This window comes from Chelonia mydas, chromosome 3, assembly GCF_015237465.2.
Source record: "Chelonia mydas isolate rCheMyd1 chromosome 3, rCheMyd1.pri.v2, whole genome shotgun sequence".
Classification (NCBI taxonomy): domain Eukaryota; kingdom Metazoa; phylum Chordata; order Testudines; family Cheloniidae; genus Chelonia; species Chelonia mydas.
Window position 1 is genome coordinate 93,105,253 of NC_057851.1, and position 27,018 is coordinate 93,132,270.

The 27,018-nt window shown below is 46.5% G+C and overlaps 1 protein-coding gene across 3 annotated transcripts in view; it reads left to right on the plus strand.

The window, feature by feature from the left end:
* NCOA7 (nuclear receptor coactivator 7) overlaps positions 1–27,018 on the plus strand; it is a 154,176-nt gene that overhangs the window by 32,640 nt on the left and 94,518 nt on the right. For all 3 annotated transcript variants that reach the window (XM_037894730.2, XM_037894732.2, XM_043542868.1), the window contains exon 2: positions 3,159–3,289. In XM_037894730.2, the coding sequence (XP_037750658.1) occupies positions 3,240–3,289 (50 nt within the window). In that variant the 5' untranslated portion in view covers positions 3,159–3,239. The remainder of the gene's footprint in view (positions 1–3,158; positions 3,290–27,018) is intronic.

Genomic DNA, 27,018 nt, shown 5'->3' on the forward strand with positions numbered 1-27,018 from the left:
ATGGAGCTGAAATGGGAAGCAAATTGTAGCCTCTGGACTTGCAGTCTCATGCGTAGCTTTGCTACGTGACACTGCACAGAATACAGTTGTTTTTACTACCTGTTGTGTAGACAAAGTTAGAGAAGAAGAGGCTCCTTTTGCACTTGAACGTCTTGAAATTTACTAGATAGATGGTACTTGACCTCCAAGTGCAGGCTTGACTCTAAATATAGCACAAGCAAAAAAAACTGACTGTTATTTCCTTACATTTAAACATCTAAGTATTTAGGACTTAATTCTGAAAGCTGTTCAGGGCCTCCCAAAGTGGCTGGATGCAAGGGTGCTCCTAATTTTTCAGGAGGCACTCAGCATCTTGCATAATTGGGCCATATGTATCTGGGACAGAATGGCATGTTATGGTGTTTTTCCTATGCTACTGTCACAAAGATCCTAGTATCCTACTGAAGACTTTGCAACATTTTCGTTTGCAGAGCACTTTTGATCGGGATTTTTCAGCATTTTTTAAAATGGTAAATCTGTCTAATCTGGCTAATTCAATTTAGGATTTATAATGATTGCTGTTAGCAGACTGCAATGATGACCACTGCATAAGATAACTGTATAGAAAGAAGATTTTAATTTGGAATATGTTCAGTTAACCACAAAGAGTTTGTAAGAATAGAAAGTGCATTCTGATGCAGTACATGTTCAGGAACGTGGGCTGGTGATGTTCAGTGCTCATTATATGGGGATGGGAAAATTATGCCAAATATTTTGATAGAATATAATATTACAAGCTACCAAATATCTTCTTCTTGGTATTTCAGTCAAGTTGACCTCTTTTGGATACATTTACTTTGATAGATGCCTGCTAGTTTGAAGAGTGTGATTTTTAATGCAGAAACAAAACTGGTGGGAACAGATTATGCTAAGGGGTAAATTTTCTGTTGCTTACATGGCAAACATTTGTATGTCTCCCATTATTAAGGGGAGTGGTGGATTCTCCATCTCTTGATAGAAGATGTGCTTTAGCTAAACCCAAGTTATTGGGCTCAATGCAGGAGTAACTGGATGATATTCTGCGGCCTGTGTTATACAGGAAATCAGACTACTTAGATGATCTAATTGTCCCTTCTGGCCTTAAAATCTAATCTACTGCGGGAAAGTTACTCCCAATTAAATTACTACTTCCATCTGTGTATGTTTGTGTGAGAAAGTGAGCGCATATCCAACAGAATATCCTCTTGGAAAAAGAGTTGCTCCAGAGACGCTTTGATGGGGATTTTCAAAAACGCATGGCATTGGCCTATCATTACCTTCAGCGCGAGCAGCTTTAGACCAGTGCTGAGTAGCAGTGTATGGCCTCCCCCATATCTAAGAGCTTAGTAATTAGGGCACTCAGTTTGGATGTGGAAGACACAGGTTCACGTTCCAAGTCTGGAACAGGGATTTAAATCCAGGCCTCCCATGTCACAGGGGAATGCCCTAACCACAAAGCTATTTGTTGGCTAGTCTGGGATAGGTGTCTCTGAACCTCTTTTGTAGAAGTAGTTCCATTTTGTGTAAATAATTAAATATTCATTGGAATGACTCTATACTATAGCCTGGCAGTCAGGCGGAGGGGAGGACACCTGTGTTCGAGTCCCTGCTCCAATTAATATTTTGCCCAGCTCTAGTGCAGAGCCCGTTTGAAAATCCTACCCTCTGGCTTAAAAGGGTCTTGGTCCTGCATTGTGTAAAGAAGCTGTGATTCCAATGCATAATGCCATAAACAGATATCTAGCCAAAACTGATATGCTAATCTGCAATAGTTTAAAACTTTGGATGTTATCTTGACCTTCTTTAGGTGTATTTTTCATTTCTCATACAGCCCAGAAAAGTCACTGGTTCCTTGTTCAAGGTGGCTACAATTCATCTGCAAGGAGCGTACAGGTTGAACCTCTCTAATCCTGCACTCCCTGGTCCAGCAACATCTGTGGTGTGGCATAGGCGCTGACTCCGTGGGTGCTCCGGGGCTGGAACACCCACAGGGGAAAATCAGTGGGTGTGGAGCATTCACCAGTGCCAAGCTGTCCCCTGTGCCCCCTTAACCCCGAGCCTCTTGCGCGCTGGTGGCCCCAACTCCTCCTCCTTCCTCCCAGCACTTTCGGAGCGCTGTGAACAGCTGAGTTGTGGTGTTCAAGCTCCAGGAGGGAGGGTGAGGACCTGGGGCTAGCGGCTGGGACCCTGGGTGAGGGGCTGGCAGCTGGGACCTGGGGCTGTCATTGGAGCCCCCAGGCAGGGGGCCAGTGGCCGGGACCCCGGGTGGCAGCAGGGCCCCTGAGTGGGAGGCTATCCTGGGCTCAAAGCCTGGGGGGTGCTGCAGCGCCTCCCATACCCCTACTTCCCATGCCTATGTAGACCCACTGGAACTCCGCATTGACCTCCTGTGGTTCAGCAAATTTTTTGGTTTGGCACCAGTCAGGTCCCGAGGGGGCTGGACTAGAGAGGTTCAACCTGTGCCATCTTTATTTGTGATTTTCCATATTGGTTTAATGAGGCATGAAAAAAAAATACCTGTGCTGTTACAGAGAAAACAGATTGCTTTTTACTATTTCAAGTTGAATTGTCAGTGGCCCCTACTCAAACTTTTTGGTTTTTTGTTGCTTTTGTCAGCATTTTTCAGTAAATGCAATTTAAATTATTATTTCAGATTTTTGCTTCTCATATTATAGGATATCTCGGCAGTTTGGGACCATGGTCACAACTGGGAAACAAAAGAAGGGTCGGCTTTTTTGGTATATACAACCAATTTACAAATCTGTAAAGGATAAAATATTTACAAGCTGCTAAGACATTGTTACAGCGCTTTGAATTAATCCCCTGTAGTATGCCACTGTAAATGCTGTCACTGATTTTCATATCAAAATCTCTTCAGATTCCCTCTGGTTCTCCCTCATTAAAAAACAAAAACAAACAAATCTCAGATATGATTTTTCTGCAGTGACTTGCCCAACCATATTCATTGTCTTGTGTTTTTGGTACAATAGGTCTGTATCATGTGACATGTTTTCACTGGTTAAAGTTTACTGCCATTTGTCATGGGGCTATGCATGTTATCTCCGCACTATAAATTGCTGCAGAAGTTATTGACATTTTGATTTATGAACTTCTTTTTTGTTTTTAAATGATAAATACAGGGGGACTATACATGGGTATGAGGCACTGCGAAAAAGAGCAACAAACCCCAAACGCTCACCTGGCACTTTTCACTGTATACCATGGAGACTAAGGAGGAGAAGAAGGAGCGGAGACCAGGCTATTTTGCCCGGTAAGTGTGCATAATTAGTTCAGTGCTGATAAAAACATACCTGTGGACTTTGCCATCGGTAATAGGCTTGTTTTTCACACTTTAAAATTATAATCCAGTGAATTATGAATCCACAGGTGCCTCAGTGGGAGCTGGATTTTCTATCTGCATTTCCCCCTTTGAGTTTGAGTAATGATTTGTTGTCCTTTTCCTGCTGTTTCTGGGTAATGGAGGCAGCGCTGCAATACCAGTTATAAATGTTACTTCCAGTACAGAGCTGTTACTGAACTTAGTTGCAATATGCTCTGAATCTCATATTAGCAACTTGCCTGGCTCCTGTTTAAGGTGAACTGGATAAAGCTGCAGTGACTGTAAATCTGCAACACAGCAGAAGTTTGTTAACTTCAGATTCTTAAAGAGACAACGATTCAGCAGTACATTCTCATAGGGGGAAGGTGGGTAAATTATGGGAGACCATCACCCTAATAATTTGAAAGATGAGATGATGTTCTATGCTAATACTTATAAACTACTCTAATAGTTAGATTATATTACTGTCTATAAAGACAACATTTTATTTTTGCCAACTACTTTTATTATCTTGGAGCCATGGCAAGTATTTTTTAAGGATAAAAATGAGTTGCTGGGAAAATAATTCTTTGTTAATATAATAAACATTTTATAAATAGTCATCCATGATGCGCTGTATGGGAGAAAAAGTGCCAAAGCTCAGTTGTCTGTTTGAAAAATATGAGAGTAAAATTCTTCACTCTGCTTTCAAACAGAGATATACAAATAGCTGCTGTAACATTACTGGGAAGGAAAATCCAGCACAGAGCTGCTTTTCCACCTTCCCTCTCCAGTCTGTACTTAATTATTGTTAGGCTTGGAAGGATTACGGTAGATTGTTATCAGTAAACATCTGTTTCACTGTACAGAAACTGATGAAAAAATATTTCTGTCAGTAATAATCAAAATTTACAGATAGTAAAGTAAGAAAGTGCTGCTTGAGAACTTATTAGAGTTTGATTTAGGGATATTTACCTGGCATATTTTGACATTGGCTGTTGACAGTTTGTGTTTTAATGTCTATAAGGTTTTACCTTTTTGAATCTCAGCATGTACTGATATTAAATAATTATCGTCTGACTTCTCCTGATAATTTCCCGCTACTCTGAAAATTTAAATGAATAAAAATCAGGAACAAATGCTTAAACACATAATTTTGTGCAATTTTAAATCAGTAAAAATAAAAAAAAAATACTTAAAAAGAAATATTGACCTTATCTGTTGAAATTATAAAAAAATAAAAATCAAATTCTGCCAACCCTAATTGTTGTTAACCAACTACACCAAAAACTGCACTATGTGTTTTGTGGACTTGTAATAAAGTAGATCCCCTCCCTAATAACAGGAGTGGGAAAAGGGGTGCAACAATTTTTTTGTTGCTCTTTAGCCAAAACCTAAGGTTAATGTGAGATGGAATGTAGAAGTAATAGTCATGTGGAAGTTCATAGCAGTGATAATTTTAGAGCTTCAGCTTTGAAAAGTTTCTGAGTGATGGCTATGGCAGTAGTTCTCTTCTCCCTTTTCCAAAGTCTGGAAGTACTCTCAGGACCCCTTAAATTAATAAAGGCTTTATGTGTTCCACATACCAAAATCCTCTTTGTTTGCAAGAGGCAGTGATTATTAGGGTACTAGTTACACTAGCTTCTGTTCTTCCATATCCTGGTTGATGCATGGGATGGCTGTGGAGGGAGTTACAAGTTCCATTCCTGTACTGAGAGGAAGGTTGACACTGAGGACTACTTGGAGAAGATTGACAAGAAATGGCTGTTTAAGTTAGGCCTTGTCTACAGAAAGAAATAGCTTAAATTGATTGGGGACTTGGTGTAAACTAACCTGAAATAAGCCACTCTTCAACCAAAATAAGAGAGTCCACACAGGGGTTTTTAAACCAGGGTAAGGATGAAAATGATTTGGGGTTCATTAGGCACGGCAGGCGACTCTGTGCGCTGCCTCTGCCCACAGGCGCTGCCCCCGCAGCTCCCATTGGCTGCGATTCTCAGCCAATGGGAGCTGCGGAGCTAGCACTCAAGGCAGGGCGGGGGCAGCATGCAGAGCTGCCTGCCGCATCTCCACCTAGGAGCAGCTAGGACAGGTAGCCACTTGCAGGGAGCTGCCCCAGGTGAATGACCCCCAAATCCAGCACCCCGCAGACCCTCCCATGCCCCAAGACCCCTCCTGCACCCAAAGTCCCTCCCAGAGCCCGTGCACCGCACCCCCTCCCACGCCCCAAGCCCCTGCTGGCCCCACGCCAACTGGACTGTAAACGGGAATTTCAGTGAAGATCAGAAATGCTGGTTTATAGACTTTCCAGTTGGTGAAGTGCAGGATAAAACAGCTTTTACTGCATTAGAAAACATGCCTTATAGTTAAGGCTATGATTTTGTCATGGAGGTCGCGGAAATCACGGAATCCGTGACTTCCAAAGACTTCCATGACTTCAGCCCCGGTAGCTGGGAGCTTCAGGGTTTCGCCGCTTCCCGCAGGGCAGGCAGCTGTGAGATATCCCTGAGGCAGCTGGCCCCCAAGCTCTGAGCCACCATGGGCAGCGAGGGTACCCTGCAGCTCCTGGCCTCTGTGGGCGACGGGTACCTCGTGGGCAACAGGGGGACCGCCGCAGCTCCCTGGCCAGCAGGGCAGGGGGACCCCTGCAGTCCCCAGCCGTGGCGGCGACAGCGGCAGGGTGATCCCTGCAACTCCCCACCATTGGGGATGGGAGAGGGACCCTGCAGCTCCCTGCCACCACGGAGGGACAGGGGGACCTGGAGCTCTGAGCCCCCATGGGTGGTGGGGGCCCCAGAGCTCTCAGCCACCCCACAGCTGCCCAGCCCCTTCTCATTTTATCATGGATATTTTTAGTAAAATTCAGGGACAGGTCACGGGCTTCCATGAATTTTTCTTTGTTGCCTGTGACCTGTCCATGATTTTGAGTAAAAATATCCATGACAAAATCTTAGCCTTAGTTATAGTGATAAAGGAGCTCAATCTATTTAGTTTAACAAAGAAAAGGTTAAGGGGTGACTTGATCACAATCTATACCTACATGGGGAACAAAATATTTGATAAAGGGGCTCATCAGTCTAGCAGAGAAAGGTATAACACAATCCAATGGCTGGAAGTTGAAACTAGACAAATTCAGACTGGAAATAAGGTGAAAATTTTTAACAGTAAGGGTAATTAACCATTAGAAGAATTTACCAAGGGTCATGGTGGATTCTCTGTCACTGGTAATTTTAAAATCAAGTTTAGATGTTTTTCTAAAAGATCGGCTGAATTCAAAAGGAATTATTTTGCGGACGTTCTGTGGCCCGTGGTATCCAGATTAAATGATTACAATGGTCACTTCTGGCCTTGGAATCTATGAATCTGTAAGTAAAGAAGGAGTTGATTATTTAGATAGTTTTGTTTTATAATAGTATCTGACAGTGTAATTAAAATATTTGAGAAATATTAAATCAGTGGTTAGATTTTCACATTCATCCTCTAGCATCAACATCTTTGCTTGGAAGAAGTCAGAAACTTGCTGTGTAGAATGCATCTACACAGGTATATCAAGCTTGGGTATTTTTTATCATCTGCTTGTCCCCAGTCTTTTATGTGTTTTCAGAATGGAAAGTTTCCACCTATTGTTAAGGCATAGTGACTAGGCAGTTTATCCTTGCAGTATGAATAGTCTCAAAGCCAACATACAGCAGAAGTTGGAATTTTATAAATTACTGTGGGGGAAATATTGTCTTGTATCATCTTATTTACATAACGAAAATGGTTTAGATCATCTTACAGGGATGTAAATGTTAGCTCAGTATCCTGCTATTCAGACTATAAACAGTATTATATTTTAGTCCCATTATCATGACCATTGGCATGTATGCCAAAGAAGTTTCATTCTCAAAAAAATTACTAAAGATATATAACTTGTTCAGATTTATGAATATTTATAACCCATATAATCTGTCCTATAACTGAAGATTTCTCCATGTAGTTGTGGATAAAGCTCTGGATGCTAAGGGCAGGTCTACACTTGACAGGCTTCTTCTGTCAGTGTAGGTACACCACCTCCCTAAGAGGCGGTAGCTATATGATTTAGCGCTGTCTAAACCGGGGGTTAGGTTCGTTTAACTGCGTCACTCAGGGGTGTGGATTTTTCAAACCTCTGAGCAATGTAGTTATACCGACCTGATTTCCTAGTGTAGATCTGGCCTAATACCATAAAGGAACGTCTGGGACTTAGACCTGTGTGATATTATGGGGAGCAGAAATGTCAATGATTATATCCGGTTTTCTGCCTGCTAGCGTGCCTTATATCAGTACATAGCTCCAGAGCTTTTATATAACTATATAAAGTTTTATATAACTTTTTAGGGTGTTCTTTTAATGAAATATAATTTTAATATTTTAAATCCCTTTCACAATGGCTTTAGCTTTCAGACATTGAAGACTGTCTAGACCTGCACAAACAGCACTATAAGAAATTCTTATATTTTTGTAAGGGGCTTTGCTAAACTGAGAAGATCCTCTAGTGTGGATAGGTGGTATCTGCAGTTCATTGCTTACATCATATTGCTGTTGCATTTATTAAGAATAACTTTTATTGTATGTGTAAATCTGAAAAGTGTGACAGTTTGCAGTTATCTAATTACTGCATAAAAAATCTGTTGTGGAAGTGGGTTTGGAATGTGAAGGTTTTATGAGGTTTTGAGGCAGCACTTAACTTGGGAACTGTGTCCTTCTGATTTCTGAACTATCGGTGAGGTTTTACATTATCAGCGTGGAGCTCTTTGCAGTTCTGTGATAGCCTTTGTGTAAAACAGGATAAAAGTGTGTATAAGAACTAGCTAAGCACTACTTGTGCAATCAGTCACAGGACTACGTTCCCAACATACATGTTTTTCTTCAGGGCAGTCCAAGCAACAACTGATTTGTGCAGTCTTAGCGAGTTTATACTGATATCTGTGCCTTCACTGAGTAGGTACCTTATAGGAGTGCAGAACAAACATTGTTACTAGATGCGGGGATAGTGGGAGTATTTATTTGGGTCATTTGGGCCTTTTTCTGGAAGAGAAGAGATTCTTAGTGCTGTATGTCTAGTGACCATGCACAGTGAGAAGGGAGTGAAGGAAGAGAGACCAGGGAATAGTCCACGTTTACTGTAAAGAGATTTTAGCAAAGGGAAGAAGGGAGAAAATTAGAATGAAGAGTTTGGAATTCTGTTGTGGCACCATTATAAACATACAGAGCAAAAAGTGTTTGATTACTTAATTTCAAAACATACTGTGGTACATTAGAGATTTCAAAGCTGATTTTCACTAATTGTTTATCCTGAAAGATATGTGCAATACTAACTTGTTATGCAGTACGCATACAATGACCTTCTATTTGCCTTTCTAAGGGGGACCTTTGGTGACTTTTATCTGCCTTTAAAAAGAAAGCATTAGGAAAAACTGAACTTGTTCCTCCTTTAGTGTGTAAACAGTGTACATAATGCAGCTTTGATGCAGAAGTCTGTACAGTTCTGATAAGAGTTGGTGCTATAGTAGTCATAATATATTATGTCTTCATTTTCCTCCACCATAGAAAGAGTCTCAGAGCTGTCCCTGGAGATCTTTACGGTTATGTAATATTGCACAATTTAACTGATCCTGTCATTGGGATAGTTAAATAGCATTACATCTTAGTGGCCATCAAGACGTAAGGGAGGGCAGCAGAAAACAATAGGGTTGTTTGATTCCTTAGTTTTAGACTCTTTCTGTACTCTGCAGAATCTAAGATTTTAATTTTAAAATATTGCAGTTTTATTTTTTGAGTTTTGAAAATAGCCTTCCCAGTGTACTATTGTCCTGTTAACTTCACCTTACAGAAAACTAGGTGCAGCCAAATTGCAGTAGGGAACCCCACAAACAATTCTGTTGACCTCCATGAAATTTAAGTTCAAGATGAAGCTGTTTAAATCCTAGCATTGAGAAATGGCAACTTAATAAACAAACATTCAGTAGTACAGAGATGTGGCAGGGGATTTTTTGTTTGTTTTTGTTTTGGCTTGTTTCATTTGTTTTTTTTTTTTTTGTTAGCCTCTCATTCAATCAAATGTTTGGGAAGCCACAATTTACCTAACAATATTTGCAGGGGAATACAAGCTTTGGTAGTGCTATGATGGCAACCTAATAAGAAGAGGCATGAAGACTGAATTGTAAACCAAGCCAAATCCCAAATCATGTATATCCTTTACTGCTCTTTGTGATATATAAAATCAGGGGTAAAAATAAAATTTCTCTCTTACTGGTATGTGGGGGGGGGCAGCTTTGGCCCCCCTCCCCGGAAGGGGTGGGCCTCGGGCGGAAGGGGCGGGGCTGCGGAGTGTCAGCGTCCCCCAGCCAGCTCTCCCACGCCACCCAGGGCTCCAGCAGCGATTTAAAGGACCTGGGGCTCTGGCTGTCAGCGGCCTGGGTGGGGGCAAAAGGGGCAGGGACGTTAAAGCGCTGCTGCGGCAGTGCTCTAAGCTGGGTCCTTTTGCTGTGGCAGCGCTTTAGAGTCAGCGGTAAGGGCTGGTACAGGCGGCCACTTTTTACCGGTACACTGTATCGGCCCGTACTGCCTTACTTTCACCCCTGTATAAAATCAACATCAAGTTCTATGTTTGTTTGGGTTTTCTTCACACATTAGAATGATCAGGTCCTGGCTTCCCTTTTTTTTCCCTGGAGGACTTTGCAAACTTTAGGAGGACTGTGAATGTGACATTGCTGGACCCTAAAACTTGAGCTGCAGCTCCCCTGGCAATCAGTTGAAAGGGGATGGGAGTTGGGGGAGAATGTTGACCTTAAACAAACTTTCTTGTGCTCCCATAGTAAATTAAATTAACTCAAGATCTTCATCTCCCCTCAGCTGGGGACTTGAATCACTGCGGCTCAGCTTCAGTCTCTGGTCGTTCCTAGACTGCTAGAGAATGCCAATAGGATATGGGGAAAAAGAAGGAAATCCGTACCTGATATTTTTTTTAATCCAATAAAACAAGCAGATGGAAAGATCTCTTGTTTTGGAATAAAATCTTTAAGGCCATTTTTGCACGTGATAATGGAGTAGTAAATAACTTTTTTCTTCACAGTTCTCCTTTAAAATGACACTGCCGCCTCCCTGCTGCCTTTTTTTCCACATTCTTTTAAGGAAGAAAGCAATTTTCTTTAAGTGCTGGTAGCAAGCCTGCCAGTGTTTGAATTACGGTTAGTTTTTTAGAAGTCAGTATCAACAAGATATTTCAGTTAGTAGAGTTGGGAAGTGATTGCACAGCCAAAAAGAAATAAAAGAAAGAAACTTCGCACAATGCATCTAGGAATGTCTCCTCAGGAAATCTTTGTGACTCTGTGTTCCTGACGAGCAGGGCAATATGCCTGTAAATCTCACCCAACAGAGAATGCATCAAAAATACTGGAAAAGGACAAAGCAACTCAGCTCTGGAAGAGAGGTAAGGTCTGAATGCAGGTGTTGGGGTCAAGAATGCCTGAATTTTATTCCCCTCTCTAATTCCATCTGTGGTCTTGTGCAAGACTGTTAAGATCCCTGCCTCGTTTACACCACTTTTAAATTGGGAATATTATTATGTACTTCTGGCCTGTTGTAGTTGGTTTACTAATGTGGGCATTGTGGTAGAAGCTGGAGTAGGCCCTTTGTAAGTGTCCCCAACAGTGGAAGGTCTGCCAGGTTGTAGTGGTGAAAGTTATGGTGGTGTGAGGTAACTGCAATCCCCTACCCACTACCCCAACCCTCAAACTGGGCAGTGCTGGCAATGGAGGAGGCATAGCCAAAGTACCTGGGGGATGTGTTGGTTCAGCACCCCCTCATTGCAGCTTCCACAGGCGCGTCTATGGAACTTAAAGCTGCCTCCTTCAGGACAAAGCTCCATGGGAGGGCAGGTAATGAAAACACAGATTCAGGGAACCTGGACCCTTGGCTCTGGACCAGCTTGGTCTGCAACAGTAAATTATGTGCCTGCAAAAATAACCTGTTTTGGCAGGAAACTGAAATACTTCCTGTGGACCAAAAATATTATCCCTTGCCAGTAAATTTGCTGTCCATTAGTGGTTGGCTAACGTCTTAAAATTTGATTTTTATACTTGTGGAATTATGAATGATTAAAATAATAATAATTAAGACCCTGCGTTAGGAAAGTGCTTAAGCATGTGCTTATATTTAAGCATGTGATTAAATCCCATTGACTCAATAGGATTTAGGCATGTGCTTTAGGAGTTTGAAGCTGCACTATTGAAGTCAGTGAGAGTTTTGCCGTTAAATTGGATAGAAGAGAATCACCCTAAGGGCTTGACTATACAACCATTTAGTTCACGGCAACCTGGGGTATAAGTCTACAGCTAGTCTGCTGCTGAACACTTAATACTTGTGTGGGCTCTGTTGCTGCACACTAAGTTCTCTGGTACGCTTTAATCTACTCCTGTTTCAAAGCAGGAGACATTAAAGTGCACTAGGAAACTTTTAGTGCATGGCAGGCTAGTGTGGGATAGATTTACACCCCAGAAAGTTAACATTAAGTTAACATTAGCCTTCTGGGTGTCCCAGTGTGTCGTGTGTTTGTCTCAGAGATGAAAGTAAGCCAGTACGCCCCGGTACGGCGTACCGGTAAGAGCCGGTGCACCGTACTGGGGCAGCCCAGCTTCCCCAGGGGGCAATTTAAAGGGCCTGGGGCTCCCAGCAGTAGCTGGAGCTCCAGGCCCTTTCAATTGCCTCCACAGCCCCGCTGCTGGAGCCCTGGGGTAGCAGCTGCAGGGCTCCGGCAGCTATTTAAAGGGCCTGGGGCTCCCCTGCTTCTACCGCCCGGACCCTTTAAATAGCCGCTAGAGCCCTGCCGCCGCTACTCCAGGGCTCCGGCGGCTATTTAAAGGACCGGGGCAGTAGAAGCAGGGGAGCCGCGGGCCCTTTAAATAGCCCCCAGAGCCCTGGGGTAGTGGGGGCTCCACGGGCTATTTAAAGGGTCGGGGCTTCAGCTGCCTCTGCTGCCCCGATCCTTTAAATAGCCGCTGGAGCCCTACCGCTTCCCCAGGGCTCTGGTGGCTATTTAAAGGGCCAGGGCGGTAGAAGAGGGGAGCCCCGGGACCTTTCAATTGCCTCCAGAGCCCCACTGCTGGAGCCCTGGGGTAGCAGCTGCAGAGCTCCGGCAGCTATTTGAAGGGCCTGGGGCTCCTCTGCTTCTACCGCCCAGGCCCTTTAAATAGCCACTGGAGCCTCGCCGCTGCTACTCCAGGGCTTTGGCGACTATTTAAAGGGCCAGGGTGGTAGAAGAGGGGAGCCCTGGACCCTTTAAATAGCCCCTGGAGCCCCGGGCTGCTGCTGCTACCCCGGTGGGGGAGGGCACTTACCTTACAGGGTGGTCTGGGGCTGGCTCTGACCCCCTCAACCCCACTGCTTCCGCCCTAGGCCACGCCCCTTCCGGGGGCCAGAGCTGGTCCCAGAGTACCGGTAAGTCACTCAACTTACTTTCACCCCCGGTTTGTCTATTTAGATTGTAAGCACAGAGATTGTCTCCTTCTGTGTCTTATAAATAGGGAGACCATATTCTCCCAAAGGGAAAAGGGACACCCCACTGGCCAGCCTGAGGCCCCCCTTAACTCCCCCCTCCGCCCCCTGTGCGGCTGGCCAGAGCCCTCCCTGCCTCCTGCCTGTGTGGGGCCAGCCCGAGATCCCCCTTCCCCTGCGGGTTTGATTCAAGCCCCACCGGCGTGGGGCTGTCCCGAGGCCCCCCGTTGCCCACCCACCCACAGGGCAGGCCCGATCAAGCCGCTCCCCCAAGCCATCCCTCCTCCGTGGGGCTGGTGTTGCTGCTTGACTCCCCTGCCCTACATGTTTTCTGTGCCCCACTTGGGGTCGCACCCCACTGCAAACGGGACAAATGCAGAGTATGTCTCTGATCCTGCAAATGTTTATGGGTGTGAGTAATTTATGCAGGGAAGAAAAGCAGAATATATTCTTTACTAGTGCAGAACACTGCCACAACTATGGCCCTATTTTCTTCCTGATTTTTAGAGATGGTAAAAAAAATGTAATTGTGACATATTTTCTGGGAAAATTGTTTTTTTTCCCAAAATGAATGTTTCCATAGAAAATATTAATGTCAAGTGAAATTTTTATGATTTTTTAAAATGAAAAGCTGGTAACAGTTTTAGATTTTTATATCAAAAATCAGAAAAGCCATATTTGTTATTTAGCATATCACCAAATATTTAAGACCCACTACTATCACAGGCTTTATGATAGTAGTGGGTCTTAAATATTTGGTGGTGTTATGTTAAATAGCAAATATGGCAGTTTCCTGAATATCCTTGGAAAAACTTATTAAACTGAATTAAAATATATTTGGGGTCCACTGTGTTAAATGCAAAGTTTATGTATTATTGTGGGCTGGGATTGCATGCAACCTCTCTAGCAGGGGCGATGGAGTGGAGGGAGTAAGGCCTGAAAGTTCAAAGAACTATATTAAAAATGTGCCAGACAAAAATGGACTTTTGGAACAATAAGTGTTAAGTGAATTTCTTGGAAAATACCTTAAAAAAGACTAATGCAAATTTCCCACCTTTGGTTGTGCAAAAACTCAGCCTTTTAAAATTATGCCCTAAGGAAAGAGTCTTTGTCTGCTAATTACGTGCTACCAAAGGTAACAATCAATAGCCATATAAAGAAACTGGCTGCTCTACTAGCCTGTGTTCTGGTTCTAAATCCAAGACCCTTATAAACTTGTAGCCATGGGAAAAACCCAGTTGTGGGTTTTAAAGAGCTAACAGCTACCAGATTCTGAGGCTGGAGTTGGGATAACCTCTGATAAGATTTTTAGCATGCGTGTAGGTTCGTTTGTTGTTTTAATATGTTTCACCTGAAAAATAAATGTGCTTGTTTATAAAGAGCTGTGTGGTAACTGATAACTGTGGTCAATACCCTGGGCACAGTCTCTAAAAGGAAAGCAAAGGGCAGGTGCTGGCCTTTTAGGCAGTCTGGCTTGCTGGAAATATGACAGTGTAGGCTGGGAACTGTACAATCTGGAATAACAGTCAGAAGGAAAAGACATGGGCCTCCACCCAAGAGAGGTGATGCCGGTTAAGCAGCCAGGAGCCTAAAATGGGTGCGCTTAGTGGACCACGATGGGGGAATGCAGGTGCAGTTCGCTTGAACTGCGACACTAGTGTCTAGAACAGCGTTTCTCAAATGCATGGCCGCCACCACGGGCTTTTCTTGTGGCCACAGCCTCCTGGGCAGTGATGGGGGGGCAAAGCAGCCGCCCCTCCCCTTCCCTGTTGCTCCTAGATGTGCCAGCTTGGTGTTGGTTGCTGGGGCTGCCAGCAGGGGTTGGGCCCTGCCCCGGCCCCCTTCTGGAGACACAGTGCTGGAGGAGCGGGCAGCCTGTGAGTTCCCAATCTTCCCAGGGGTGGTAGGGCTCAGGCTTCAGCCCTGGGATGGTGGGGTGGCAGGCTCCGGCCACGGGGCTTCAGGCTTTGGGCTCTGGCCCTATGCCCTGGCTGCAGGGCTTCGGGCTATGGCCCCGGGGCTTCAAACTCCTTCCTGAGGCCCCATCCCCCAGGCTTCAGGCTCTGGCTCTCTGCTGCCTCCCCATCCTCCTTCCTGGGGCCCTCATCGCCCCTGACCCCTGCTGACTATCCATCCACCTCCCCATCCAGGGCTTAATTTGTCCCCGGGCTTGCCGGGGATGTATAAGTCTGCTGTGAAAAGTGAAACTTGTATGTTTGTTAATATCACTTTTCACATCAGACTTAGTAGCTGGCTGGGAGGCTGTAAAAAATATTAACAAACATACAAATACCACTTTTCTCAGCAGCAGACTTATTAGCTAGCAATAAATACATTACAATGGTTGTGATGTGCATATGTGCATGTTTATTTGTTTTCCCTAAAGTTAATTAAGTATTTTAGGAAAAATTGTCAGAGCAGCCACCACAGGGGAAAAATGTGGGGTGCTGAGCACTCACCGGCACCTCCATCAATGCCTCTCCCTCCCCCTAGAGCCTCCCGCCTGCCAGCGGGCCCCACGGATCAGCGCCTCCCTCTCCCTCCCTGCGCCTCCCGCCCGCCGTGGTCAGCTGTTTCACGGCATGCAGGAGGCTCGGGCGGGGGGGGGAGGGGGAGGGAAGAGGAGTGAGGACGCGGTGCACTCGGGGGAGGGGGCAGAAGTGGGCGGGAAGAGGCAGGGTGGGGCCTTGGGGAAAGGGTGAAGTGGGGATGGGGCCCCCCGGCACTTTGGAAAGTCGGTACCTGTTGTTATGTGACCTTAAGAGAATGTTAAAGGAGCAATTCCCAAGACACATCACTTCATTCTACTTTCTGTCTAATGTTGTTGGTTGAGAGCCAGCTGTAACTCATTATAAAAGAAGGCATTAAGTAGATTTGTAAATCAAAGTAAAAATATCCTTATAAAAGCCTTCCACTGTGAGGGGATTTATTAGATTGCTGTAATGGCAATGCAGACCTGAATGCGTTATAATCTATTTTTCGTGGTTAAACAGAAAAGGTGTGTCAGCACTGCGGCTGGGAGGTATGACTCCCAGCTAGGGTGGATATATATGCATTAGCTCTGCTTGTGCTCATGTGATAAAAATATCAGTGTGCTTGTGGTAGCCTGTGAGGTGGCTTGGGCTAGCTGCCCAAGTGTGACGATGTGACGCAGCAGGGAGGGGGGAGTGTTGACCTGGGAATGAGCCCTGGGGATGGGAGACCTGAGAGCCTGTAACCTGAGCCGGGAGGGGGAGGGGGAGGTAACACCTCTGCCCAGGAATGTGAAGAGAGGCTGCAGGAGAGAGCCTGCTGGGGGGGTTTAGTTTTCAGTTTGGGGCTGGGTGGAGGAAGGCAGGGAACCCCAGGGCTGGGGTCTAAGCTCCCTGCTCCCCCAGAAGGACTTGACTGAGGGGTCCTGGTTGTACCCACAAGCTCTGTTTTGGACTGTGTTCCTGTTGTTCAATAAACCTTCTGTTTTACTGGCTGGCTGAGAGTCTCAGTGAATCCCAGGAAGAGGGGTGCAGGGCCTGGACTCCCCCACACTCCGTGACAACTGGTGGCAGTGGTGGGATGTACTGCACCCCGTGAACGGTGCTTCCTGCACTAAGTGACTGGGGAACAGTAAAATGAAGGGGGATTGACGGGGACCAGGCTTGCTGAAGATTCAGAGAGAGACGGTTTCAGGGGGCGGTTAATCCCTGGGAGTGTGTGACCAGAGAGAAGGACTTTTGCAGTAACAGGGTCCCCCGGGGGATTGCAGTGAGTGGTCCCAGGGGCGGAGGAGTCTGCAGCTCGACCCTGGCAAAGAGGTGGTGACCTCAAGAAGGACTGGCACACGAGGGTTTTTTCCTGGAAACCGTAGAAAGCTGCCCAGGCCTGCGAGTGGCCAGCAGGGAGATGTACGCTAAACGCCTTAAGAGTGACCTGGTGGAGCTGTGCAGGCAGAGGGGGCTGCGCAATGGGAGGTCCACCAAGGAACAGCTGATTGCCCAGTTGGAGGAGAGGGATCGCTTGGATGACCTGAACTCTGTCCCTGAGGGAAGCCGCCCGGTGGACGCAGCGTGGGCCCTGGGGCCTAACCGGGCTGGGAGGGGTCATACTGCTGCCGAGGACATCCCGAGACCCTTCCTACCTAGGCCTGGGGAAGGGGTTGGGGGAAGCCCAGCGAATACCGAGGGCACCCTGATCCTCCCGGCGGAGCTCCCCATCCCTGGAGCAGATGCGGCTGGAATGGGAGAGGGAGATGAAAATGAGGGAGCTGGAGGATCATGAAAAACAACGTCAACATGAGCAGGAGGAGAAGGAGAAACAACGTCAACATGAGCAGGAGGAGAAGGAGAGGGAACGTCAGGAGAAGGAGAGGCAACGTAGGCATGAGCAGGAGGAGAAGGAGAAACAAAGACAGCGTGAACTGGAGCTGGCCAGGCTGAGGAGCAGTGGGGCCCCGGCTGCGGTGAGTGCGGGGGGACCCAAGACTGCAAGGAGCTTTGATAAGTGCTTCCTGGCCCAGCGTAAGGAGGGGGAGGACATAGATAGCTTCCTGACGGCCTTTGAGAATGCCTGCGGGATGCACAGGGTTGACCCTGCAGACAGGCTCCAGTTTCTCACCCCCTTACTGGACCCCAAAGCCGTGGAGGTGTACAGCCGAATGACAGGGGCGGAGGCAGGGGACTATGAACTGTTCAAATAGACCCTGCTCCGTGATTTTGGGCTGACCCCCGAGATGTATCGGAGAAGGTTCCGGAGTCAGCGTAAAATGCCTGAGGTCACATACCTACAACTGGTCAACCGAATGCAGGGATATGCCCGCAAGTGGACAGCTGGTACCCAAGCTAAAGAGGACCTGCTTGACCTAATCGTACTGGAGCAACTGTATGAACAGTGCCCTTCCGACCTGAGGCTGTGGTTGGTGGGCAAAAAGCTAGAGAACCCGCAGCACGCAGGGCAGCTGGCCGACGAGTTTGTGAACAGTTGGTTAGGGGGTAGCAGGGAGGAGTCCCAAAAGAACAGGCCCCCACCGATGCAGAGAAAGAGTCACCATGGGACCTCCCAGCAGGGAAATAGGGAGAACCCCCTCCAAAGGGGAACGCCTGGCATCGGGCCCTTCCGACCCGCTCGAGGGGACCAACGTGACCTGAGCTGCTATCACTGTGGCCAGAGAGGCCACGTACGGACCCAGTGCCCCAGGCTCAGGGACAGACTGAGCAGACCCAACCTACCCAGGCAACCTACCCAGGGACCCAGCTGGACGAGGGGCAGACAGCCCAGGCAAGGGGGGCTGCCAGTTTACCACCTGCTCAGGAGGGAAGAGTACCCCAGGCCAGCTCCGCCAGAGGGCTGGATACTCTGGACTCAGGGTGCTCAGTTTATAGGGTGGGCGCGGGGTTGTCCCTCCGGAGAGAGTGCCTTGTTCCCCTGGAGGTGGATGGGAGGAAGGTCAGTGGATACTGGGATATGGGCGCAGAGGTGACGCTGGCCCGGCCCGAGGTGGTGGCCCCAGATTGGGTGGTGCCCAACACCTACCTGACCCTGACGGGGGTGGGCGGGACCCCATTTAAGGTGCCTCTGGCAAGCGTACACCTGAAATGGGGGGCCAAGGAGGGCCCCAAGGATGTGGGGGTACACCACCATTTGCCCACTGAGGTTTTGATGGGGGGAGACCTAGAGTACTGGCCAAGCAAGCCCCAGACCGCCCTGGTTGTGACCCGTAGCCAGAGCCGGCGAGGGGCACTGCACCCTCACCTTGGGGAGGGTACCACACCGGAGGCTCAGGACCCTACCCTGGTGGGGAGGGAGCGCCGAGAGGCATGGCTCAGAGAGGCTGTGGCCTCAGACCCGGCCAATGAGAGGGAACCGGTCCCCATCCCTTCCCCAGCCGCTGAGTTCCAGGCCGAGTTGAGGAAAGATCCCTCCTTGCGGAAGCTCAGGGACCTGGCCGACCTCAGTGTGGTACGGACCATGAGGAGAGGTTGCCAGGAGAGGTTCCTGTGGGAGAAGGGGTTCCTGTACTGAGAATGGGTTCCCACAAGGGAAGTAGAGTCCTGTGGGATCAGGAGGCAGCTCCCCCAGAAGTATCGCCGCAAGCTACTGTACCTGGCCCATGATATCCCCCTCTCAGGGCACCAGGGAATCCGGCGCTCCCGGCAGAGGTTGCTACAGAACTTTTACTGGCCCGGGGTCTTTACCACGGTCTGGCACTATTGCTGATCCTGTGACTCCTGTCAGAGGGTGGGGAAGGCCCGGGACAAGGGGAAAGCGGCTTTGAGACCTTTGCCCATCATAGAGGAGCCTTTCCAGAAGGTGGCCATGGACATCGTGGGGCCTCTCAGCAAGACGACTCGGTCGGGGAAGAAATACATTCTGGTGGTGGTAGATTTTGCCACCCGCTACCCCGAGGCAGTGGGTTCCATTGAACTTCCATTGAAGCAGACACTGTGGCGGATGCGCTCCTGACCATTTTCAGCCGAGTGGGGTTCCGCAAGGAAGTCTTGACAGACCAAGGGTCCAACTTCATGTCGGCCCTGCTCCGGTGCTTGTGGGAGAAATGTGGGGTCCGGCACAACTGGGCCTCAGCTTATCACCCGCAGTCCAGTGGGCTGGTGGAGAGGTTCAATGGGACGCTAAAGATGATGCTGAAAACCTTTATGAACCAGCACCCGCAGGATTGGGACACGTACTTACCTCACCTGCTGTTCGTGTACAGGGAGGTGCCCCAGGAGTCTACCGGATTTTCGCCTTTCGAACTGTTATATGGAAGGAGGGTAAGGGGCCCCCTGGACCTGATGAGAGACGAGTGGGAGGGGAAGGCCACTCCCGATGGAGAGTCAGTGGTGGAATATGTCCTGATCTTCCGAGAGAGACTGGCTGAACTCATGGGCCTGGCCAGGGAGAATCTGGCAGAGCCCAGAAGAAGCAGAAGGTCTGGTATGACTGCACGGCGCGGGCCCATGCCTACGCCACCGGGGATCCGGTGATGGTTCTCATCCCTGTGAGAAAGAACAAACTACAGGCTGCCTGGGAGGGCCCTTTCAAGGTTGTCAAGCAGCTCAATGAGGTAAACTATGTGGTGGAGCTGTCGAACCGGGCGCACCACTGCTGGGTGTACCATGTGAATATGATGAAGCCATATTATGCCAGGGGGAATGTGGTGTTGGCCGTGTGTGGACAGTGGGAGGAGCAGGGAGATGACCCTTTAGTAGATCAATTCCCTGGGACCAGAGCTGGTTCCCCCCTGGAAACAGTTCCCCTCTCGGATCAGCTAACCCCTGCCCAGCAAGCTCAGGTCAGGGGGGTGCTGCATGCGTACTGACAGCTGTTTTCCAACCAGCCTGGACGCACTAATCTGACTGTCCACCGGATGCAGACAGGGTCGCACCCGCCGATAAGATGCTCGCCCTTCCGAGTCACAGGGAAAACTGCTCAGGACCTGGAATGAGAGGTCCGGGACGTGCTGGCTTCGGGGGTGATCCAGCCATCTGCCAGCCCTTGGGCCGCGCCGGTGGTGCTGGTCCCCAAAAAGGATGGGTCGGTCCGGTTCTGTGTGGACTATTGGAAGCTCAGTGCCATCACTGTATCTGATGCCTACCCCATGCCCAGGCCTGACGAGCTCCTAGACAAGCTGAGAGGAGCTCGGTACCTTACCACCATGGACCTTACAAAGGGCTACTGGCAAGTGCCGCTGGATGCAGATGCCCGTCTGAAATCGGCCTTTATCACCCCTCTGGGGCTCTATGAGTTCCTGACCCTATCTTTCGGCCTCAAGGGAGCACCGGCCACCTTCCAGCGCCTGGTGGACCAGCTACTGAGGGGGATGGAGAGTTTTGTCGTGGCGTATATTGATGACATCTGTGTCTTTAGCCAGACCTGGGAGGACCATGTGTCCCAGGTTAGACAAGTGCTGGACCGACTCCAGGGGGCTAGGCTGACTGTAAAAGTGGAGAAGTGCAAGGTGGGGATGGCTGAAGTATCTCACCTGGGCCATCGGGTGGGGAGCGGCGCCTAAAGCTGGAACCAGCCAAGGTGGAGGTGATCAGAGACTGGCCCGCTCCCCACACCAAAAAGCAGGTCCAAGCCTTTATTGAGATGGCAGGATACTACCGAAGATTTGTGCCCCACTTTAGCGCCATCGCCACCCCCATCACTGAGCTATGCAAGAAGGGGAAGCCAGACAAGGTGGTCTGGACCGAGCAGTGCCAGGAGGCTTTCTGGGCGCTGAAGGAGGCTCTGGTCAGTGGCCCAGTTCTGGCAAACCCAGACTTTGACAAGCCGTTTGTGGTGTTCACCGACACCTCAGACACGGGACTGGGGGTGGTGTTAATGCAGGAGGATGAAAAGGGGGAGAGACACCCCATCGTGTACCTGAGCAAGAAGTTGCTACCCCGGGAGCAACACTACGCGGCCATCGAGAAGGAGTGCCTGGCCATGGTATGGGCCCTCAAGAAACTAGAGCCCTATCTCTTTGGGCGACACTTCACCGTGTACACCGACCACTCTCCCCTGACCTGGCTGCACCAGATGAAAGGAACCAACGCCAAACTCCTGAGGTGGACCTTGCTTCTGCAGGATTACGACATGGACGTGGTCCACGTGAAGGGAAGTGCCAACCTGATAGCGGACGCGCTGTCCCAGAGAGGGGGCCCCGAACTTCCCCAGGTCACTGGTCAGAGTGACCCCGCTCAGTTCAGTCTCGAAGGGGGGAGAGATGTGACGCAGCAGGGAGGGGGGAGTGTTGACCTGGGAATGTGCCCTGGGGATGGGAGACCTGAGAGCCTGTAACCTGAGCCAGGAGGGGGAGGGGAAGGTAACACCTCTGCCCAGGAATGTGAAGAGAGGCTGCAGGAGAGAGCCTGCTGGGGGCGGGGTTAGTTTTCAGTTTGGGGCTGGGTGGAGGAAGGCAGGGAACCCCAGGGCTGGGGTCTAAGCTCCCTGCTCCCCAGAAGGACTTGACTGAGGCATCGTGGTTGTGCCCACAAGCTCTGTTTTGGACTGTGTTCCTGTTGTCCAATAAACCTTCTGTTTTGCTGGCTGGCTGAGAGTCTCAGTGAATCCCAGGAAGAGGGGTGCAGGGCCTGGACTCCCCCACACTCCGTGACACCAAGTCCATCCCATTTGAGGTCCTGTGTATGTACTTAGACGTGCCCAGTCTGAGCTGCTGTCTGTGCCACTGCAGCCCCTCAGTGATTTTTAGCATGCTAGCTGAAGCATAGCTAGTGCGTGTATGTCTACCCAAGCTGGGAATCACACACCTCCAGCTGCGATGTAGACATAGCCAAAAATTGGGGTTATCTTATGCATTTCTAAATTTGTTAGGATTTTTATATATATATACTGAGTTTTTAGGTTCTTCAGTCTTACTAAAGTAATAATAAGGAGCTCTTATACATCTTTTTTCAGTTCATAGTTCTCAAAGCTCTTTACAAAAGAGGGTAAATATCCTTAGCACCTTTTCACAGATGTGGAAACTGAAGTCCAGAGTTGCAGTGACTTGATCAAAGTCATAACTGAGGTGTCATGAGTGCAGTGCCATATCCATGGGATCATGCTGCCTTTTTGGTGATGCTGATGGGTGACTGTGTGTGAAATCTGAATCTGCTGTTTACTTAGGCGTAGAAGGATTAGATTTTTATTGATAAATGTCGATTTTTACCATACACACACAAACTGATAAGATCTTTCCATAGATGATAATCAAAATTTACAGATAGGCAAAGTAAGAAAAATACTGCTTGAGAACTTATTAGTGTTTGATTTAAGGATATTTACTTTGTATATTTTGACGTGATGTTGACAATTTGTATTTTAATGGTTTCAAGCTTGAACTTTTTGAATCTGTGTCTACTGTTATTAAATAATTATTTTCGGACACCCTTGTTATCTGACATCCTCCCAATTCCTTGCAGCTGTAAACATTTAAATGTATAAATATTAAGAGAGCTTAAAAATAAACAGGTTTCAGAGTAGCAGCCGTGTTAGTCTGTATCCGCAAAAAGAAAAGGAGTACTTGTGGCACCTTAGAGACTAACCAATTTATTTGAGCATAAGCTTTCGTGAGCTACAGCTCACTTCATAGCATACTAATCTAAGGTGCCACAAGTACTCCTTTTTAAAAAATAAACATTATCCATCAAAATTACAAAAAAATAAAAATCAAATTATGCAAAGATTGTTTCTACAGATGAGTAATTAATTTCCACTAAAGAGGAGGGAATTTCCTGTAATAACCTATGCTGCTAATTTAGTCTCTTACATAGTGTATTTTGTCATTTTAATAGATAATTGGGTTTGTTTAATTGAATTACAATAAGGTTTGTTTTGAAAATTGAGAGAGCCAGTAGAGATTATTGTTATAGTTGTGTTTCAGTGGTAGTTGAACATGTTCATTATTTTAGAGTACGAAATAGTGTGCCAGCCCGCAAATTTGCCCTCAGTCAGTTTTAGCTTCTTAGCTTTTCTGTTTCTGCTACAGGATGTGTATCAGTGTGGGCACTTGTTGCCATTTCAGAGAGCTGTTTTCCTGCAGGGTGGCTGATACATGGATTTATGAAGACATTTCACTCAAGATTAATTGTTTGCACCAGTTTTGATCTGAAAAGAAAGATTGCTGGCTCCGCAACGGAAGTCTGGAGCAAGGCGTGATGCTCTGGCAAAGCATCTGACTTCCCTTAATTTTGCAAGCAGCTATAATTTATTTAGCTTGAAATCACTTATTCATCAGGTTACATCAGATCCGATGAGAGGGTAGCTGTGCCTAGAGCTGATTGAGCTCCTGTGGCACTGAGCTGAATGAAGGGGAGTTGTTAGGCAGGCTAGAGTGGAAAGCCTGGGAAGTATCTGTCTAGTGGAATCCGATGTAGGCTTCTAATAGAATAATTCTGTGCAATATATTTGGATAGTGTAAAGTTTATGGGAGGCTCCTCTTAGAGAAAAGAATTAACATTAATATTGTGATGAGGTGAGATTAATATAGTTAGGATGAGTATTCTTTTAATTATATTGTTGTGAAGTGATACAATGTAATTAAGATAATATTCTCCTTATTATATTAATCTCATCTCTGTACAATAGGCATGTGGGGGCATAAACAGATAAAGATCCTTTTAAGGTGATTTAAAATGCCTATTGGCTTAATTAAAAAAAACAAAAAACACCTTACTGCATGTATGCATGTTGCTGGATTTCCAGTGACCCCGTCTGTGGAGCATAATGTGCATGTGCCACAGGATGTTATGCTGATTGTATACCAGTTGCCAGGGAAACTTTTACAGGACGCACATTGTGGAACTGTTCCCAGTGGGAAAAGGATGTCCATTAAAGGTGAAATGAAGAGGGAAGGTTTGTGTGATTTACTAAGAGTTGTGTTAAAATTGTAAGCTGACACGGTACATTTCAAGGTTTTTTCCTGGTTCTGCTTGTGGGCGAGGGGCTCTGCAGGGACATGTGAGATCTTGGCCTAGCGGACAGCCTATATAGTAAGTGGGGGTGGGTTGTGCCTCTTTGTTTTAGGGAGCAACCTTCTTTCTCCCTCTTTGATTTTGGTTACTCTGTGTTATTGTTCTGGATTCTAATAATAAAAGTAATATTACATTGCAACCTTCCAGCAAGAGTATTTGAAGGTTTTTTTTATCCAGCTTTTCTGTGTCTGTGCTAGGGAACGTAGCAGTTTGTGCCTATTTTTTCTTTCCATATCTGTTTGAGGGCTTAAGGGGAGGTTGTTTTTGGTTGGCTGACTTTTTGTTTGTTTGTTCGTATAGAGGGTGAAAATGGAAGAGGGTTTCTGTTTTTATTATATATATAGATATAGATATATAATACAATATCAAAAATATCAAGTTTTAACTCCTTGTTTTTCTTGAGGTTTTCCTTGGAGGTTCCGAAGATGTGGACTGGGAGGTCTCTGTTTATAAATGAAGGGGCAGAATGTCAAATTGTTAACAAAAAAGAGCTTTTCTTCCAGTTGATTGTTAGGCATTTGAGTTAAAGTAACAGTTTTCAATAGTCTAAAGCAAAATTCTTTTCACGGTCAGATTTCCATTTTTTGGTATCTGTGATGTTATAAGCCTGCTACTACTCCAGTCATAAAGTCTTCCAGAGAAAACAGGGGAAACAAGACAATTTCTAGTGTCAGAAAGAAACAAACAAAAAATCACCTCTTTTTAGGGTGGAGCTGGGTGGGAATTGAGGCAAACTTTATACATCATAAAGAAGCAGAAAAAAAGCGGGGGAGCACTATCATAATATGTTTTCTTTTTGTAGGTTACCTTGAAGGGAGTCTGAAACAGGGAGTGGCCCAGGTTCACCTGCGGGGTAGATTGCAAGTGCTGAATTAAACAGACACTGTCACCTTAAATTTTTTTTTAAATGGACTAATGTGAAATTTTCCAGTTTCTGACAGAGCATCCTTTAAGTACTAAGAAAATAGTCTTGACATTTTAAAACATTGTAAGGGTTTTTCTGCTCCCCTACCACTATTTATAAGGTCCCCCCCCACCCCCAGCAAATTAACCATAGCTAACTCATACAGGAATCAATAGGAATCTTTCCCTTATTTTAGTGGGAATTTATCCAACCCCCCTCGTCAGAATTGGTGGAAACCAACAGAGACTGGAGGCTTTGGCTTGAAAATCATTGTTATGCATTTAGATAGATGTGGGAAATAGAATATCAATTGTTACTGAGATGCCAGGGTGTGGGAGCACTACACCAGGGGTTCTCAAACTAGGGGTCAGGACCCTTCAGGGGGTCATGAGGTTATTACAAGGGGGGTCACGAGCTGTCAGCTTCCACCCCAAGCCCCAGTTTGCCTCCAGCATTTATAATTGTATTAAATATATAAAAACATGTTTTTTAATTTATAAGGGGGGTCTCACTCAGAGACTTGCTATGTGAAAGGGGTCACCAGTACAAAAGTTTGAGAAGTTGAGGCACTACACAGATGCCTGTAAGTAAGTAAATAAATAAAATAGTTGTGTTGCCTGTCAGAACTGCCTTATATGAAATACTTTTCTTGGTGCTTAAATACAAAGACAGCTGTGAAAGACACTAATCTGAGTGATGTGGGTCCTATTGTCATGGAAATACAAATAGCTAAAACTCTTTTTGTCTGCTGAGTGGCATATTTTCTCTTTTCCCAATCTGCCCAATGAAACATGATAGGTTATCCATTAGTGTGATGTGGCTAACCCAAGTATCTCCTGTAATAGCAATTTATTCATTCACCAGACAGGTAATGTACTGCTGCATCCAAAGTCTATTGTTTAGTCACAGAAACCTGCCATACAGTGCTCAGACTCAATGTATTTTAAGAATAACTTTCTGGATTGGATTCTGGGGTTCAAATCTGGCCCCAAGTTTTGTTTTTTCACCAAAATAAAAAAAAGGTTCTGTAAATTGAAAATGGTAGAAATGTTTCTATCAAATTAATTCCAAAGGAAACATTTTTTGTTAAATAAATCTTCCTGAGTAGTTGCTGTGAAGGACATGGGAGTGATATGTAATATTTAATGAATATTATAAGTTCCATCTTATTGATTGTTCTTGTGTTGTTTGCTGTCTGATTACAAGGGGTTAATTCAAGCAGGAGTTAGTGGCCTGTACCCAGGAGAAGGACAATAGCTTCAGATGGCCTCCCATTTACCAATACTTAAAGGACAGTGCACGTGTCATTACTTCTAACCATGCTCAGCTCAACAGTCTGGTTGGCAGGGTGGGTCGGATCCCAGCCTGTATTCACAGGGGGGATCCAACTCCACCTGGGAAAAACTGGAACAAAGACTTTTGTATGGATAAAAAGGTAGTTCCTGAAGGACTGGGGAGAGTAGGCAGCAAACTGCTGGGGAGCAGACTAAACTCCAATCCCCAAAGGTTGGAGTGTCTGGGATAAACTAGGCTTACTCTTTAGGTAAGAAGAAAAGGAGGACTTGTGGCACCTGAGAGACTAACAAATTTAAATTTGTGCCACAAGTCCTCCTTTTCTTTTTGCAGATACAGACTAACACGGCTGCTACTCTGAAACCTGTCTTTAGGTGAGATAGACCTGCATATAAACTTTTTATTGTGTTACACACCCTTTTCTCTGATTAGGCCTTGTTCCTCCTGATGAGATTAAACCATACTTTTGTTTTGAAAAGACTGTGTTAGGTCACTGTGTTCACCACTACTCCCAACGGGAAGAACCACAGGTAGCT